General features: G+C 49.7%; 1 protein-coding gene across 2 annotated transcripts in view; it reads right to left on the bottom strand.

Annotated features, from left to right (window-relative positions):
* The window catches only part of HK1 (hexokinase 1), a 44923-nt gene extending 31606 nt beyond the window's left edge, over positions 1 to 13317 (bottom strand). Inside the window, exons 1-2 of one of the 2 annotated variants that reach the window (XM_066191875.1) lie at positions 13010 to 13317; positions 10354 to 10462 (exon numbers count right to left, since the gene is read on the bottom strand). In XM_066191875.1, the coding sequence (XP_066047972.1) occupies positions 10354 to 10419 (66 nt within the window). In that variant the 5' untranslated portion in view covers positions 10420 to 10462; positions 13010 to 13317. Of the gene's footprint in view, positions 1 to 4004; positions 4150 to 10353; positions 10463 to 13009 lie in introns of those variants that run through there. The other variant, XM_066191876.1, reaches the window with a different exon arrangement.
* Between the last annotated feature and the right edge of the window lie 855 nt (positions 13318 to 14172).

Here is a 14172-nt window from a genome sequence, read left to right as displayed (position 1 = left end):
GGGGTTTTTTTTTTTTGGTTTTTTGGTTTTTTCTCCCAGGCGGGAAGAGGGTTAGTCATTCCAGCAGTGTGGCAGCAAGGGAGTAGGTGCAGCCCTCCAAGGGAAAACTCCCAGGAAATGGCCATAAATAACTTGAGGCGGGGGGAGCCGGAGGCTGGATTACGGGATGGACGTTTAATAACTCCCTGCCGGCAATAAAAGCCGATCACAAAGCAAATCTCAGGCGTATGCACAGAGAAGCTGTGGAAAAGACTGCCCAGGACAGACAGGAGCTCAGCCCCACTGAGGCTCCCATGGGAGACAGGTGCCAGCCCTTCCCAGGGGATGGCAGAGGGCAGGAACAATTTCGGACACACAGTTGTGTGGGCAAGGAGCAGAAAACACTCCTTTATTTAGCTGCCACCTCAGAGTCACTCCCCGAGGAAGGGCATCTTCCCAGTCTGCCACTGTGGGAGTCCTCCAAGAGCTCAGTCACTTTCTTTTCCTCTCTTTTTCTTGAAAGAAAGCAAATCAAAACAAACTAGACAGAATCTGTGAGCAATTTTTTTAAAAATAGGATTTCATCATGTGAACCCCGTTCACGTATTTTTTCCTGGTCACATAGGAAAGACGCAGTTTGCACTTGGGGAAAAGAAGTTTCTGAAAATCCAGCCACGGCAGCAATTGCAAATAATTATAAATTAAACAAGCAGCTAAACTAACTAAAGGCTCAAACCTAAAGGCCACTCCTTAAACACATGCCTCATTCCCCGGACACTGACGACAGCCAGTGGTATCCAAGAAGAGAGCTCTCCCACAAGAACTTCAGAAATCATTAGCACCTATTTCACTGACACAGCCTTCCTACCAAAACCCTTCACCACGAAAACATTTTTTCTGCAGAGCTAATCATACTCCTTTCAGCACGAGGAAGATTCAGCAGGAGCCAAAGCATGTTAAAACAAGTAGTTTAGACATTTTGAAATTGTTTTGCTTACTTATGACTTATCAGATTGGTTCCTAAAAAGCCTTTTACAGGGGCGGGTCACCAACACAGGGCTCTTCTTGATACCAGCTGTTGTATTTTATACTCCATTCCATCATGTGTTTTTTCAAGGTTAAACATCTACATGTCACTCCTGGATTGCAAGACCTTTTTCTTCACTCAGGTAAGGCAACAAAAACATATTGTTCCCCTGACAGACAGAAACCAGGCAACACCTAGAGGCTCCCTTTGCTGGGGCCAGCTACGGCAGGTACGAGCCTGTTGGAAACAAAAGGCAGTTTTACAAAGCTCTCCCCACACAGGCCAGTGGCACACGTGCCAGGGACACTCCGTGACTCCCTTACCCCTCAGGATGGGAATCAGCTCTTTAGAGAAATCGGGGCCACAGCTGAGTTTGTGCCAAGTCCCCTGTCTGAGCTGGGGGGGGGATGCTGAGCTCCTGCTGCTGTCCCCGGAACGTCGCAGACATTCAGGGAACGGACACCGGCAAAAAACATCTGGATAATTTAAACTGCTTGGACCACACGTGTGCTCACACAGTACAGGGCATCACACACTGCCAGCTTGCCGCTGCACACGAAGGTGACGTGGAACTGCCATTACAAGTGGTTTCACTGGAAAATGCTCCCTTGCAGGGGCCACAGAGTTCACGCCCTGAACGACCCCTGTCTTCAACGCTACACCTCCACCCTGCCTACTCCTCCTGCTCGCCACGACTCCTCTTGAAACACAGTCCAAAAGTGACAAATTTGAAGAGCACCACACTGAAACTTAAGGGGATACACACAAATCCAGCAGAACCAATACAGAAGCAGTGGTTCTTAGATGCAGGTTATCCCCAAGGCCTGAAACCACCAGCCCCATCCATGCCCCTCGAAAGGCTTCCCACGTAGAAAGGCTGCTGCAGAGCATTAGTGCTACACAGAGATGGGAATTAAAAAAAAAAATAAGGAAAAGAAGGTCACAAGAGACGAAGAATCTTCAGCCATGGCTTGTCGGTACTTTTAACCCGTTTACACCCCCAGTGTGACCCACAGCAGCATCCTGAAGGTGACCTGCCAGCTGTGCCACCAAATGCTGAGCTGATGGCTCTGACAGGCCAGGGAGGCAGAGGGGCAGGCACAGCATCCAGGAGCCCCACGAGGCAGCACGGAGAGTAGGGACAACGCCTCGGTTGGCAGCCCTCAGCCACAGGCACGTACCAGCAGAAAGTGCTGCTCTTCCGGAAGCCGAGAGGGAGGGACCTGAAAGGAAGCCGTGCAGGCACGTATCCCCAGAAGCTGTACGCGGATGGAGCGCAAAGCTCACAAGCAGCAGGCGGAGATGGAGCAAGAGCACTTTTGCCCCACGGGGATGCAGGGAATGGAGCCCACCAGCTCTCAGCAGCTGCGGGGCAGCAAAGCCTCTGGCTGCCACACACATCTTCCCTCCGGGACAGCCGAAACCGAGGAGGGTCGATATCCGTTCCAAAAGGATACAAACAGGAAAAGATGTCTTACATCCTCTAAAAACAGTAGCCTGCTTTTTCGACTTTTCGAATGGGCTTTATTTTTTTCCTCTCCACTTTTCCAGACAAAACCAGACTGATCCATAAGAACGCTTTACAGCTCCCTAGCCAAACGGTTTCCCATGCTGTCAGACAATAGCAGCCCCATGGTGCCGAACGGGCCTGCAATAAATAACCCCCAGAACACGGCGGTTTCCCTGTGCCTGCATGCTCCCCCTGTGCCGTCCCCAGAGCCTTTCTGCCGCTCCTTGGCCACCACACACACTCGTGCTAATCTTGGCCTTCTAAATATAACACACACAGCGAGAGAGAGGCGGCCTTAGCCAGGCATGCACGCCTGGCACCAGCAGCAGCACTCACAAATCCCGCAGGCAAAGGAGCACGGAGGGCCAAAATCCTGGCCACGTTCGTGGCGCCGGGAGGTGCAGAAGGCTGAGCGCAGCCTCGGGCTCCTCCCGAGAGGCGCCGGGCGGAACAGCCAAAGACCCAAAAGCACGGAAGGAGACGTGGAAACCACGGGAAGCTGTCTCGGGTTTTCTCCGAGGGAGGAGTGGGCATGAGCGAGCGTGTCTCGAGTGGGTCCCCCACCCACTGGAGCTGAGGTCTCCCGAGGCACAGTCAGAATCCCAAAGGGATGAGGTTGCTCTTCTCCTGCTTGAGGAGAGGTCTCAAGCCCCAAGAACGCTACAAATCACTACTACTAATGCTGTCATTGAGGCTTTCCCGAAATATTTTAGGGATGCCTTCAGCCACGCACCCAGGGGGGTCACACGGCACCGCCTGAGGAGGTGGCAGAGGGGAAGCCTCCGTGTCCTGACGTCAGCCCGACTCATCGACATTTGCAATTCTTTTCCCCATTTGCGTCCCCCACATCCTAGCCCCAGGCTCCCCGCTCCCTACAGCTCTGCAATATGCTCAGCCAGGACCCAACTGCCATGTTTTTATTTATCCTGCGCTCCGCACCCTTTTCCTTGTGGCAGTGCTCGATCCCAGGGCTGTACCAACCACACAGCAGCAACCACCTCATGCTGACGGAAGAGAAGCCTATAGAAATGCTTCTTTTTAAGCACAACTGACAACCATTTCCTGTAAATTCCGATCCTGCAGCGGCACATAATTCAAAAACTACCTGCTCCTCGCCTGCTGGAGTGGGGATGCTCACAGGCATCCGTGGAAAGATGGGGTGAGCCCCTTTCCCGGAGGATGCTGGTGCCAACGAAAACCAGGAAAAGCCGTCACCGCCACCCCTTAGAGCCAAAGCCCCCCCAGGTCCTGCCTGACCGGCCGCTGTGCATCCATCACCCACGCCCCACTCCCATCTCCAGCGGCGATGCTCTGGAGGGCTTAAACGCGGGGTTATCCCTCCTTTCTCCCGCAGCTGGATGGCTCTGGGGACAAAGCAACGAAACGAACGTGCGGAGAAAAAAGATTTAAAATATTTCTTTAAAAAACAATTAAAAAAAAAAAACCCCAAGCGGTGTGGGCGGGGGGAGGGGGGGATGTCCATCTAACCTTTTTGACCTGGTCCTCCTTCAGCTCCGTGAAGTAGTAGGCCAGGAGCTGGGCGGCGATCATCCTGCCGGCTGCAGCGGCGGCTCCGCGCACGCAGCGATGCGGGGCCCGGGGATGGCCGCGCCGAGCCGAGCCGAGCCGAGCCGAGCCGAGCGCCGCCCCTTCCTCCTCCTCCTCCTCCTCCTCCTGCTGCTGCTGTCCCGGCCCGGCCCCGCCCGGCGGGACGTGCTGGGTGCGCGGCAGGAGTGGCTCGGCGCTGTGCTGGCCTGGAGGAGGAAGAGGAGGAGGAGGAGGAGGAGGAGAAGGGCAGCGCCCCGCCGTAGCCCGGAGGGGCTCTGCGGCACCCCTGGGGACCGGCTGCTGAAGGATTCCCTGGGAGTTGGGGGGGAAGGAAAGGAAAAAAAGAAAACCCACCCTTCCTGGTGGCCAAGGCCGGTGGCATCCTGGCCTCTGCCGGGGACAGTGTGGGTGGCAGGACCAGGAAGGTGGTTCTTCCCCCGGTACTCAGTAGTGGTGGGGCTGCGCCTCAAGCGCTGCGTCCAGTTCTGGGCCCCTGAATTCAGGAAGGACATTGAGGTGCTGGACCGAGTGCAGAGAAAGGCAGCGGAGCCGGGGAAGGGTCTGGAGCACAAATCTGCTGCGGGAGTTGGGGTGTTGAGCCTGGAGAAAAGGGGACTCGGGTACCTTCTCACTCTCTGCAACTCCCTGACTGGGGACACTGGCCACGTGGGGATCAGGCGTCAGGACGAGAGGACATAGCTTTCAGCTGTGCCAGGAGAGCTTTAGGTTGGGCATTAGGAGGAACTTCTTTAAGGTGAGGGAGATTAGACATCGGAATGGGCTGCCCAGGGAGGTGGTGCAGTCCCTTCCCTGGAGATGTCTAAGGAAGGGCTGGATGTGGCACTTCATGCCGTGGTTTAGTTGACATGGTGGTGTTAGGCCTTGGTGCTTCCAGGCACATGCTGTGATTCCTCCAGTGATCCTGTGCAGGGCCAGGAATCAGACTTAATGATCCTTGTGGGTCCCTTCCAGCTCAGGATATCCTATGATTCTGAGATGATACACTGCTGGAGAGGGCTTCTCCTCCCCACAATTTTGCCACGTTGGAGCTCATTCCCCAGCACCCCAAGGAGACATCCACCACCGTGAGTGCTCTGAGGGACCACACACACGTAAGCAAAGATACACGGGGCCCCTCCAGAAGCTAAAGGCCCAATACAGAGGTCAAGTGACACATGTCAGCAGCCCGTGGGGCTCCTGCCTGCACCCTGTCCATGCACAGGGACAGGAACACACACCCATGCAAAGGGTGGTGGTGGAGGTGGAGGTGTGATTTGCATACAGATTGTCTACCACAGTCTAAATGATTAAAAATCTGCTCCTTGAATTTCCGGCTTCCTTTTCAGTGCTGCTTTAATTAAATGGCTTCACTGGCCAAAATCAAGAGCTACTTTGGCAGACACATCCTCCTTCAGACTGCCCTAGTCACTGCAGGCAGGGTGGGCAGGATTTCCTTCTCTGGCTCCAAGCTCAGGGAGGTTTTCATCAGGAGTTTCATTGCTCCGCACGAGTTACTCCTGCTCATTTCCTTGGCAAGCTGAGGACAAACCCGGCTGTGCTCCCTGGTGCAGCCAGGCTGCCTCGCTGCGGGCACAGGGACAGCGCCCTGCCACCAGCAACAGCTGGAGCTCACGGGTGGCACAGGGACGTGGGGCTGAGCTGAATCATCCCAGAGTCCAGCAACGTCACCCAATCCCTCGCACAGACTGACCAAGCTCTCCCTCAGATGTAATTCACTGCTCAGTCACGCTCCTCCTCTTCTGCTGGTCAGAAACTATCTTTAATTCCCAGCCAGGCTTGCTCCTGTTTCCAATCCATCTGTCATCTGCTAAGCCTTGTCTTTCATCTGAAATCACTCTCCTCGCTCTCGGGTGTTCACTTTCTATAAATACTAGGAAAGTAAGCCTACATGTTCACAGCTTTTGCTTCACTAGGTAAGAACTAAGTCTGTTACTCTTTTTGGTCTGAATGCTGCCTGATACTGCTCAATTCCCACAGGTTTTATGTGAGTGAAGCTGCCTCTGCGTGAGGTTTACAAGCGCTACTATCTACCTCCTCCAGCTCAGACACCCCAAACACCACCTACATACACAATCCTCCCCTCAGTTACCTTGCTGCAGGAATGCTTATTCATTTAAAACGCTTGGACACAAGCTCGGGTTGTTTTCAACTAATCTTTGACCAAATGAAAAGAATTCAAAGCATCCCCTCCGGCTCTCAAGGAATTTGAATCAGACAGCTAAAATACTCACAGTGGTCTTCTCTTTAAGATTACACACCTGTTGTAAGAACATGCAAGAGGAGGACCTTTTTTTTCTTTGTCTGCCAAAATTGTGACTTGGAGGTGAATTGAGAATGTCATAGATCACTAAAGCGGCCTTTGGCTCCCTGATCATTTGTATTGTAATATATTTCCAAACTCAGAAACAACAGTCTCAGGTTTCCTTTAAGCTGCAGCAAGCAAAAAGTAAGTTCAAAACATCGCTAGACAAGCCCTCTTGCAATGAAAATAAAACCTGCACACATCACAACCCCCCAAACAAATTAAAGAATTAAGTCCACACTGGACCAGGAGGAGGTTCACGTGACAAAGTCTAAAGCAATTAAGGGATGGTTAAAACAAGTATTGCAAATAATCGGGTTTGTCTTCAGTTGTCGAGCATGGCATTCAGGAAAAATGGACTTGACAGAGTCAAAGCCACTAGAGAAAATCCAACAGTCCATCCGAGGCAAAACAGCTGCAATATTTAAAAGTGTGGTATTTTTAAACCGCTCCGTGCAAGGATGAGAGCGCACGACCAGCTTTGATGCTGTGAGCAGCACTGGGATGAATGAGCTTCCCCCCTGCCAGAGAGCTGGATATTTGGGGAGCCAAATCTCCCCACGGACACCCCAACCCTTGGCAAGCCCTGCTTGCACTCTCAGGCCAGCAGTGAGGCACAGGTTAATTTTTGGGGGGCCCGGGAGGAGTTGTGCCCAGGCTGCCAGGTAGAAGCAAGCAGCTCTTCACCTGTGCCTCCATCAGCCTCGTACTGCCGTAGCATCGTGCCCTGGGTTTTCCCTTCTGGAAGAGATCAGTTCAGCGGCCAATTAATTACCGGCACCTCACGTACTCTGCCAGGCATCCAGCAGGCTATTTTGAAAGCCACTGTCCTTTAAGACAAATTAGTGGAGGCTGAACGTGACACCTGATGACTTGCAGCTATTTTGATTGAACTCTAATCTTATTGGCCCCGTTTAACGCTACCCAAGTGTTTCAGCTGACTGAAGTAATTCTGGGAATCAGCTCTCCTGGCTGTGGGTAAGATTTTTTTTTTCCCCCTCCTTTGCCTATTTCTTTATTAAATGTTCACTGCTCTATGCAAGTCTGCATTCCAATTGAACTATACAACGGGGGGATTTTTTTGTTTAAATCTTATCGCATAGTTTTGATGTACACAGCTGATAGATACTTCCTAGTTTTGTAAGAAAAATAATAAACTTGTGGTTGTGTTTGTTGGGGTTTTTTTTAGGTGTCTGGAAAATGCTCGATCCCCTTTTCTCCCACATTGCATTTTCCTTTCACAGTTCTCGAAGCAAAGTGAAAGGAAGCAGTCTCTCTAATAAACACTAAGTTCCCAGTTCGTGACAGCAGTTCTGACTAATGAGGGAAAGCTCCCATTCTAGGGTAGGAAACCCAGTGCTTGCACAGAAGACATCACCATTCCTTTGTGCTGAACTTAGTGCGGGCTAGTCAGAAAATCTAGTAAGGAAATCTAAAAGCAGCAGATAAATCAGTTTGATGAGCAATTCACAGTCGAACAAGTTTAACCACATTCTATGCAATTTCACCTTGCCAGGGGGCACAGCAAGCAGGCACTACCACACAGCCAGCCAGGATACTTTCTCTCATGTTTTCCCTGTGAAAAAAACCAAATTAGGCAGGAATGCCTTGAGGGGAGCTCCTTCCATGCGCGGGAAAGGCCGCTCCATGTTCCATGTTCGGACAGAGCACTGTACACTTAGAAAGTGGTTTTTATGCTCCTGGTACAGCATTCCGTGTTTCCAAAAGATGTTTAAGGCACGAAGAGCAACATGGGGGTTGGCCCGTTCTTCTGGAGATGCTCCAGGGGCAGGGTGAGCTACTTTTTAATGAAGTCCCTTTGGAAAGGTTTTAGCGCTGCTCACCACTCTGAGCATTTGAGGGCTAAAGACACTCCACAGGCCTGTGGGTTTCAAGACTTGAATCCCTTCAAAGACAAGGCAGTATTTTTGTAAGGTGTGAACTAAGCGACTGAGGATCACAAACGGCCATGTCTGGACTCCAGACTCTGGCCATGATGAGAGGACAGTGGAGAAGGAAGCACATCCAGAAAAGGAGGGGTGTTGTCTACTGATTCACATGGGAGCAGACACTCCTGGGGCAGATGGAGATGCTCTGTGCCTCACTCCCCATACCCGAGCACCAGTCAGCTGTGTTGGCTTTTATTTCTTTAAATCAGTTGCTGTTCTTCAGCATCAAAGGGATGCAAAGAACATGACCCCCACAAAACTAAGAAAACCAGAAAGCAGATAAACACAAGCCCCAAACTCATGGCTTACAATTAAGCCCCATTCTTTGGAAGGCCTGGATGATGATTTCTTTCTCAGCCTCTTAGTGATTGCAAGGTTCATTAATCTGGTGATAAACTAAATTACTCCATCTTTAGTTAACTGCTACTTCCAAAAGCGATGGGCTGCGAGAGCAATCCTGCGAAGGACTCCGCGCATATGTGGGGCAAAGAGGAAACTGCTCCCTGGAGTCACACCACCACAAAACTTAACCTCTAGCTCAGCAGAGCTGCTCTATGCTGCTTTCCAACCCGCTGAGGTTCTCCAACACAGGTCCAACCTGCTGACATCCCTTGGCACTTTGCACACAAGTCCACTCACTTTGCTCTTCCCTTACGCACCAAAAGTGAAACACAAGTGCAATCCAAGCAAACTCATCTCTTTCTTTTTTCCCTTCCTGTCCTAGGTATTCACCACTGCACCTTCTTACTCTCCAGTGTCAGAAATACAACTGATTTTACATCTCTGCAAAGGAGAAGATTAACAATTCCAGTTTTCCGGCTCAATTTGGGCCCTGCACTAGTTAAACATTGTTTTCCGTTAAGGTGACAACTGCTGCATCAAGCAAGCGTTTTCACAGTGCATTGGTAGCAAGTCATTATCGCAGCTCATATACCTATAAAGCAGACCATACACACACATGTTTGTATGGACACAGAAATGTATCAACAAACTCTGTTTGGAAGGCATTGCAAGGGCCTTGGTGTTAGGGGGAGGAAGGCAATGCCAATGAAGGGCCTTTCCAGACCAGAAGGTGAAACATTAGTTTCATTTCGTAAAACATCTCTTGACTACAGCAAACTGAAACGAGCGCAAGTGCAGATCTCTTCTATCCACTAGATGTCCAGTGCTAGTAAACAGTGTTAAAAGAAATTATGCCGGAAAAGAGCAAAATACAGAGTGCAAACTGGTTTGAAATTTCAAAAGGGGTAAGTTTAAAGTATTTTCAGTTGTTTGATTCAACTGTTATCTTCAGAAGAGGCACCAGTTCAACGCCAGTTAAAGGACGGCTGCGTAAGCAGCAACTCACTTAAGGCAGTTACAATAATTTAAACAAAGGAAAATATAACCTAATTTACTGTGCTATATGGAGACAGTTTTCCTAAATCTGCTTTCAGCTCCTCACAGATCATTGAGCTCGTTTGTCAAAGTTTAGCTCTAACACACCCCACTGTGTGGGAAGACTTCCGAAAACAAAGCCAGTCCTTCAGCCCTGCAAAAAGCAGTTAACCTCAGCAGAAGGCTAGTTTCTGTGCACTGCCCCCAGAAGGTTTGAACGTCAGAGTGCAAACCCGTGCCCTTTAACGACAGTGCACCTTTGTTATGTGGGCAGTAAATCCATAACCAAGAGCTCGTACTTTCAGCATAGGAAACACAACCTGCCCCTCTGGTTTGGCTTTCCACTAGCACCAAACAAGGTGACACCTCTCAACCCAGGCTAAGAGGACAGCTTCCACTAGGGATACACATTTCTCCTTGATCCAGCATTTGATGCTAGCAAAAATCAGTTTGTATCACAGACCCACAGAGGTGCCAGCCTTAAATGCCGAGGCCTCAGGTTTGTGCTCCTTTTCCAGCAAGAGCCAGTGTAAGGGACTCTCCTCCAAAGCCAGTCAATATTCTCACAACATGGGGCTCTCCCCAGCATGTCAAGACCCTCCACCCTTTAGCCCTGAAGGGGTGTAAAGCAGGTACTTACTGGACACAATGGGGAGCAGCAGGAGCCAGGTACGTCCACAGCATTGGGCTCCTTCCATGTGGCCATAGCAGGAGCACCACTTGCTACATCACATGGTCAGCACAGGGCACTGTCAACAAAAAAAGAGGCGGAATTGTGGGTTTTCACATCTCCCTCCACGGCCTCAAGATGTCTCTGAAAGCCGTACACGCCACAGACAGGTGCTCTCTTAAAAACCGCTCCAGCAGCTGGGATACAGCAGATGCACACGCGCGGCTAACATCACCCCGAGAGAGAGGGGAAAGTGCGACCTACGGGCTATGGATCACAAGTGTGACCCAGAAGAATGGTGGAAATAGGGAACATATCGGCTAGGCACTGGCCCTCACCTAGCCTGAAGATACAGTGGTGCCCTGAAATTCCTGCCGCACGCAGAGGAGGGCTTAGCAAGCAAATGAACAATGAAACACCTGAGTCCTGTTAACAGTTTGTTATTCTGATGAAAAGAACCCACAAAGCCTTGAAAAAACCAAAATGTTCACATTTATAAACAGTACAGTAAGACAGTCACAGATGCTAGGCTTGCAGCTAAGCATCATGCAGGAGCAACCGCAGACTTTGAGCTGCTTTGTGATAATCTTGTGATACTTTCTTGTTGTTGTTGTTAAAATCCAGAGCTGTCTTAACAGAGGCTGGAAGCAGATGCAAACAGCACCGCTGAGCAAAATTTTGTCTTCTTCAACTTTACAGGCTTTTGTCATGAAACATTTTAGAGTGGAATCAGAAACCCAGTGGGGTCAGCCCCATCCAGGTCCTTGGGCATCTACGTGGTGTGTTTGGGGTTGTCCTCTCTCCTCACCCCAACATTTCTTCCTTCAAGCCACTCTGGTTCTCTCAGGTTTTTTGGGGTGGCAGTGGAACTGAAGGCTCTCTCTGAGTAAAAGTGGGAACTGCTCCAAGTTGTACTCTTCCACTGCTGGAGTTCCATGGGAAGACTGCGGTGGCATAGGCGTCCATACTGGGGGATACTGATGCACACTAATAACAATTCTACACTGGGGAAGGTGTTGCATTAATTTTATCTTTGTTTCTCACCATCCGAATCCACTTTAATTAGTATTCCCCAAGTGGAATCAGTTTTTCCCATGGTGAAGATTGGTGACCCATCTCCCATCCTTATATCCACCCACGAGCTTCTTCCCCCTATTTTGTCCCCCGTCTCTCTCAGGAAGGGACTGCAGGCAGGCTGGGTGGGTATCAGGTAGCCACACCAGGTCAAATACAAATCCAGAAGAGATTCTGGATCCCTGTCTTCATTCTCAGATTTTTCAGGCACAAAAAAGAAAAGTAGAGGTGGAATAAACATTTTTCAATAAACAAAATCTCGTGTAGGTGTCAGAAAGTGAGTTCTTGTTTTAATTGAACAGGTTTCTTCATCCCCCTGACCCATTCCTGGTAGGAAACCTGAGAGTCTGGCTTCTCCGCATAGCTACAAAAGATGGGCAATGGAGACTTCCTTTTTTGTAATATAACAAATAAGCTTTTCTTGTCATCTCAGAGCTTTAAATGGGCAACCCAGCTCTACTGACTTCCTGGTCAACAGCCCTGCCCCCAGATTTCAGCTGCAGCCCCAGTACTCACTGCAGCAAGAGATAAGCCCATCCTGCTTGTCTTTTCCTTCCTTTCTTGAAGGAGATACAATTTTTAGGAAAGCAGAAGTTTCCTCACAAGAGCCTATATATCTTAGGCCACCGCAACTCATCCCTGCTGGCTCCTTTGACAGCTGCTGAGTTCACCAGTCTTGTCTGGGACCTGACCCCGCATTGACGGACCCGTGGGCATCCCTGTCTGCCAGCAGGATATTTCTACTCTGACATTTGACATTGACACAAACAAATGTTTTCATCACAAGTTTTATCTATAACCTTGTTTTGGACGGATAACAGCAACAACAGCCTGTGGCTATCAGTCAACATTCAGACCCAGAAAATACCCTCAGCTGTTTTATCACCTGCCCTCCGTATCAGGTGCTGCACGTTCAGGTTGCCAGCACGAAGCTGCTGGGCTGCAGGTGTGGCACAGGTGAGGAGCTCTCATGCTTTCCAGTATCAGCCTGGTCAGCCCCTTCCCTCCCCTCAGTGGAGGGATATGCAAGTGACACTCGCAGCAGTGTCATTGCACGCGGCTCAACAGAGATCCCCTGGCTGGTGGGATGAGCACCCTCCTTGCAGAGATTTGTCAGCACCCCAAGTGTCCCAAGGGGACTTTTCCCTCACTCTGCTGCACTGCATATTCAGAACACAGCAGGGTTTGACTTGGGCTCTTAAACTTTGACCAGAGCTGGAACAATAAATCCAAACGACTTCCAACTGCACGAGAGGAATTTGCTTTAAAAAAACCCCGAATTTTTCACATACCCTTGGCTTTATCTGGAGAGCAGTCTGGACAGTAAGACACAACCACCAGCACAAACAGGATCCCAAATACATTTGAAAAGCAAAAGAGCCTCTCTTCAGTCGAGTTACAACGGTGCTTCATTGGGATCTGCTTTCCAAACACTTCCACAGCACCCCCTTCCAATCACAACATGCCACTTTGAAATGCCAGCACCACTTAGCTCCTGAGCCTATTAGACCATGAAGCAATAAACCCAGGGAAACAAAAATAACCCACATACCTACTTCAGCAGCCAGTTGAGTAGACAGGTGTTATCCCGAGGGCTCCATGGCAAAAGCATCCTCAGAAATGCCATACCTTGACCTTTGCACAGCGGGTGGCATGAAGCTGGTCCCCAAAAGCTGTGGTGTCTTCCCAAAAAGTGCTAATATTAACTATAGCCCTTTGTTTCTTTGCACTCAAGGTTTCTCCCCGTCAGCTTTCTGGCATTTGCCAGAGTGGTGCACGCTTTACTGGGCAGATATTGAGCTGCAAATTCCTTCATACTTCTCTATCCACAGCATTCTGCAGCTAAAGCTCTAGCCGGCCAGCAGATGAAAATGCCACTTACTGCTTATTCCTGCTGCAGTTTGTTGAATTAAAACCTCTTTGTTTGCAAGCTGTAAACAAATTCTTCTTAATCTTTCAATAAAAAATGTCAATTATGCTCTCTAACAATGTAACTTCATTGTGATGAAAGAAGGCATTGCTATTGCTCTAATCATGATAACATATCAGCTGCTTTTAGAGTCAATTCCTTTTTGTGCGAAATTTAATGACCATGCAATTATTCAAATTTCAGACTAACAGACTGAGCTTTAGACTTACAGCTCTGAAAACCCTTTTTAGACCTTGCTCTGAAAACACGCACTTGAAAGCAACAGAAAAGGCTCTGGAGCAGAGTTTCTGGGTTCAGAGCACAAAACACCTTTACAATTCCTCCAGCACAGCCAGGCTCGGGCCCACGTTAAACACAGCTATTTCACTGGAGAGCCCGGGAAACAAAGCCAAATTCTCAGCACGCTATCACAGGCACTTCCCAGGCCCTTGGCTTTCATTGGCTTCACTGGGAACTGTGTTCATGTCCAGTTTCCTCGACTCTCTGGTTTCACTGCTTTTCCTGCAGAATCACTGGCCGCAGCAGATGTGCCCTTCAGGCATTTTAACTTTTTTTTTTTTTTTTCTCATGCCAGTATTTATCCCATTTGTTTCCAGAATCAGCTGCAGCTCCCAAATCAGCGTCCGTAACTTTCCGCTTTGAAGTATTCGGGACGTGTCTGCTGGGAAAGCACCTTCCTTGTTTACCTGCTCAGACCCTCACAGACTTTCCCCTCCACGCCTTTCCACCATCTCCTCCTGCTGAGAGCTCCCCTCCGAGACCAAGTTGTCCATCACCAGCCGGTC

Source organism: Chamaea fasciata, unplaced genomic scaffold (assembly GCF_029207755.1).
Source record: "Chamaea fasciata isolate MVZ Bird 193981 ecotype frontalis unplaced genomic scaffold, bChaFas1.0.hap1 SCAF_9, whole genome shotgun sequence".
Classification (NCBI taxonomy): Eukaryota; Metazoa; Chordata; class Aves; order Passeriformes; family Sylviidae; genus Chamaea; species Chamaea fasciata.
Note: the sequence above shows the minus strand (reverse complement) of the source record. Positions and strands in the feature narration are given on the sequence as shown.